At 47.6% G+C, this 4,538-nt stretch overlaps 1 protein-coding gene across 1 annotated transcript in view; it reads left to right on the top strand.

Moving 5' to 3' along the window:
* The window catches only part of WDR27 (WD repeat domain 27), a 137,646-nt gene that overhangs the window by 69,023 nt on the left and 64,085 nt on the right, over nt 1-4,538 (top strand). Inside the window, exons 12-13 of the mRNA XM_007950504.1 lie at nt 458-555; nt 2,137-2,231. Of these exons, the coding sequence (XP_007948695.1) occupies nt 458-555; nt 2,137-2,231 (193 nt within the window). The remainder of the gene's footprint in view (nt 1-457; nt 556-2,136; nt 2,232-4,538) is intronic.

A 4,538-nucleotide genomic window follows, 5' to 3' on the forward strand; every position in this document is an offset into this window, starting at 1 on the left:
TGGCCCTCATTCCTACCCTGGTCCTGGGTTCTCAGTCAGTTCTTTCATGTTTGCACTCTCTGCGGTTTCTTTGAGAAAATGTGGCAGTGGAGGTATTCATAGTAAGCGTGAGCCATTTGCTGATTGTCTGTGTGTGTTATGAGAGCTGCCCATAAATAGCTTGGAACTGGCACGTAGCAGACCCCTCCCCAAACTGTCACAGCGATCCCATCAGTTTATTTTCAGCATGCCACATCTTTACTATTTCATTTGTAAAATCTATGTATGTTGTGGCAGCATGGGTAGGGTCTGTTCCAAAGTGCTGTTTCACGGTCTGAATGCATGCGTTTCAGTAGGTCCCCATGTGTCTGTTCACGTTAGTGGGAGGGACTAACACGGAAATAGGGCAATCACCTTTCTAGTCTAGTGTCACTTCAAAGCCTCTCTTGACTCTCATCCTCTCTGATTTTCCTTAAAGCAAAGAATATTCCCTGGAGGGTTCCCCACCGGCCCGCCTCTGCAAGCAGGCTGCTGTGGCCCCGACACCAACCGCGGTGTACTGCCTGCACTACTCAGGTACACTCTCTCCAGGAACTGGCCTGTTCTGTTTGCCAGGGTCTTTTTGTCTGTCCATGATCCTATTGCAAATATGTTTTGTATCTCGGTAACTTGACTTTAGATGACATTGAGTCTAGATTAATGGAAATTATTCTAGAACATTCACTCCTGGACTTGCTTGCCCTTGGCTCCTAGGGACACCAGGTTGTAAACTTTGCTCCTACCTCTGCTCCCATGGAGGCAGCTTGAGGATGGGGGTGCTGACAGGGCACTGGTCCCGCAGTTGGCAGCTGTCTGCTCACTGGCAGGTGGCAGGTGGGCCTGGGCAGCTCCGGTCCTGTGGCGTCCACACTGGCCTCCCGCTGATGTTGTGGTGCAGTCTCCTGTAGGGTGACCTTCCCCTTGTGTGGTGGGTGTTTAAGGCCTTCACCTGCTTCTTTCCTGAGGCCTTGGTGCCATTTCTAAGTAACCCTTGAGGAGCTCGGGCAGGTCCCTCTAGTAGTTGCTACCCTGGAGCTTTGCTGTTAGAAGTGAGCATTGTGTCAGGTTCCACGACCGACTTGCTGATGGGAATGTGCCCTCGCTTTGCACCGGGGCTGGCCGTCACACCCTGCCCGCGGTTGGGGCCCGGCCCCTCCACAGCGTCTCTTACCTGAGGATTTTATGTGGCCGGCCTCAAGATGCTCCTGACTCCTGACTCTGCTGCACTCCCTTTATTTTCTGTTTAATTCCATCTGTGTAATTACATATAATGTTTTGAGTAATTTTGGGAGATTAGATATGTAGTATTATCAATAAATATCTTTTTGATATTTGATAGGCTTGCTTTTATAGGGTAGGATATGTATTAGCTATTACAGATCCTCAAGTATGAATGTTACAGGGATTTATTTTTCCTGAATTTTAGGGAAATGTTTGAAATGTAAGTGCTCAGCTGAATACACCTCTGAAAAAGTCTGCTGCTGAAAAAGACGCACCTCAGTTGTGTCAGGGTGGTAGGTAGTCCTGGTCTTAGGCTGTTGAGACAGCTCTCCTCAGTCCTATCAAGGTGGAGGTCCTGGTCTTAGGCTGCTGAGACACAGCACCTCATTTGTGTCAGGATGGAGGCCAGGGTCCTAGGCTGCTGAGACCTGGAATCCCAGTCCTGTCGGGTGGAGCTTCTGTCCTGGTCTTAGGCTGCTGAGAGACGGCACCTGATTTGTGTCAGGGTGGAGCTCCTGGACTTAGACTGCTTGGGGTTCAGATCCTGTATCCAACTGTTGTCTGCCCTGTGACTGGGCAGGCTCCTACCTCTCCCATTCTCACATCTCTCTTCTGGAAACCACGGACTGTACCATAAGATGTTTGGACACCATCTTTACTGAGGTGTGCCAAGGGACATCATCTTTACTGAGTCAGCATGGCACCTGGTGCACAGGAGGGACCCTCAGTGTAGGTGGTTAGTCCTTGAGAGGGTTAATCAACCTGACTACCTGCTTGTTTCATTGTCTCATGTCACCTGAGAAATGAGTGTAGTTAGCAAAAACTCTTTTCCTGTAGTAACTTTGACTGCATGAGTTATGAGTCTATGAGATGTTTCTGGGCTTCTTTCTTTCACAGATGATGGCCGGCGGCTGGCCTGTGGCTTAGCCAACCACCTGCTGCTTGTCTTCGATGCCAGCCTCACTGGAACCCCAGCTGCTTTTTTAGGTAAAGTGTGATGCATTTCACTTAGCCTGGATATGGGAATGGGCCTCACTTTGGTCCTGGTCATGAATGGCTAAGGCTGCTTTTGTTTCCTTCAAAATAGCAACAAGTATAGAAACAAGGGTTGGATTGGGGAGACCACGTGATGACATTTCATACACCTGATTACACTGATCCATGAGGAACGAGATGGAAATGACCACTGTTATGACAGATGCCCTATGGCCCGGAGCACAGACGGGCATTGTGTTCTTAGGGCAGTGAGTGGCACTGAGTCATATATAGACATCTATCTATATCCAGATGTACTTTGGAAGTTATTATGGTTTTTATGTGGACATTTTAGTAATCATAACAAGGCAGCCAATTTTTTCAGAGAGGAGTTGGTAACTGAGATGTGACCTCCATGTTACAGTGGGTTCTGTATCCCCAAGCTCCTTAGTCTTGCAGCTCTTTTTAGGGCCCTGGTGTTGTCATCAGCCCTTTTGTTTGGCAGACATTTTACCAGAAAGCACAAGCACACAGCCCCTCAGGAGCCATTAGGTCTGTGTTATGTTCTCAGCACCTTGATGAGGAGTGCACCTTTCACTTGCAGTGAGGAATGGGGAGGTTGAGGAGGATAAGAGGGAGTGGGATGAGCTGGCCAGGTGGGAGGCCTGTGTACCCACATGGAGAGGACACCCAGCCTGTGGAGGAGACACTGTGACCTAGGGCTCCGGGTTGGCATGGGCCTGGTTCTTGGCTGGTGAAGCTGTTCCTGAGGTTGCAGTAGCCCCATGCAGTGGGTGGGAGAGACCCATTTAAAGGTGGCCAGAGGGTGCTGAGTCAACTGGGCTTCTGCTGTGGAGAGAATCCACCTCCTGGGTAGTGGCCGGCAGGCAGGCTTTCCCGTTGCCTGTGAGATCCCTGCCCCTGCCATAGCGCTTTTGCTCCTGATTTTATACCCAGCCCTCTTGTCCACACCATTCCAGTATGGAAAGTCTGTGGGACAGTTCTACTGTGTACTCTAGGGGCACTGTGAGTCAGAATCAACTCGATGGTAGTGGGTTTTTGGTTTTGTGGCTCTCTGGGGAAAACCTCTAAGTGGGCGCTTTCCTGTGGCTGAACAATTGATGTGAATGATAATTATGTTTATTATGAATATTACTCTCTGTCATATGCTTGGTGTGTTAGACTGGGTTCACTAGAGAAACAAAAGCCAGCAAAGCTTATATAATATTTATATATAGAGAGAGAAATTTATCTTAGGAAAATGGCTCACAAACGTATAGAAGCTGGCAAGTCCAAAGTCTCTGGAGGAAACGTCGGGCTGGAGGCAGCCTTAGCTTCCACAACTGCAGGGGGCCAAGAAATTCAAGGCTGGCAGGTAGTACACTGGTTGTTGACTCCAACGAAAGATGAATCCAAGATCTCCAGGCCGAGGGGTGGGCTGCTCACTCATGGAAGGTTGTAGTCAGCACACCAGGGTCCCGATACACCGAAGAATGTCTCTCTTCCCAGATGTCCCTGGATATCCTGGAAGCAGGCCACACCCCTAGGGGAACTCCTCTTGGGCAGATTGGCCATTCAGAACACAGTCATCTGATCCCATCATGGGAACAACCATATAGAACTGGGGTCCAGCCAAGTTGACACACAGCTCCAACTATCACAGTTGGAAAAAGGGCTTGGTACTGAATTAAGAAAATGCAGTGGAGAGTGATACTAGTTCTAAAAGATTTGCTTTAGTTCTGTTTTGGGGAGGAGAGTCACTGCTGCTCACTTTCCCTGTTCCAGTCCTCCTTTTCTGTCCTACTACATCCTATCACTTGATATCTTTAAGAACTTGATGGTCACTTGACTCAACTTTGAAAACACAATTGGCTTCTTACCCAGAAAACAGGAAAAATGGGTGTTATGTTTTCATCCTAATTGAAGACAAATCATCTAAATATATTCTGAATTTTTTAGTATAAACACTAGATACTTAATTAAAAGTCTCGTGGAGACTCCTGGCCATCAAGAGTGCCACCAGGCCATGCATCCTACTGTAAAAACTGTTAAGAGTGATAACATTTAATGAAGCAATTTATGCTTTAGATTTTGAAAGATTTTCTGTGAATCCATGTTTAAAATTTCTAGTACTTTAGTTCCATCTCTGGGGCCGAATGTGTGCCTGGCACAGAGTAGATGGATGAGTCTGGAAACCTTATTCACCTCATGCCATGCCCATGAGTGACAGATGACAGCAGTCACATTCTGGGGTCAGTTATTTCAGAATATCAAATTTAATTAAGCTTTAAGTAAAGATTATGTTGTTGTTGTTAAGTGCCGTC

The sequence above is a fragment of the Orycteropus afer genome, unplaced genomic scaffold (genome assembly GCF_000298275.1).
Source record: "Orycteropus afer afer isolate SDZICR_OR568_19922 unplaced genomic scaffold, OryAfe1.0 scaffold00273, whole genome shotgun sequence".
In the NCBI taxonomy this organism is placed as follows: Eukaryota; Metazoa; Chordata; class Mammalia; order Tubulidentata; family Orycteropodidae; genus Orycteropus; species Orycteropus afer.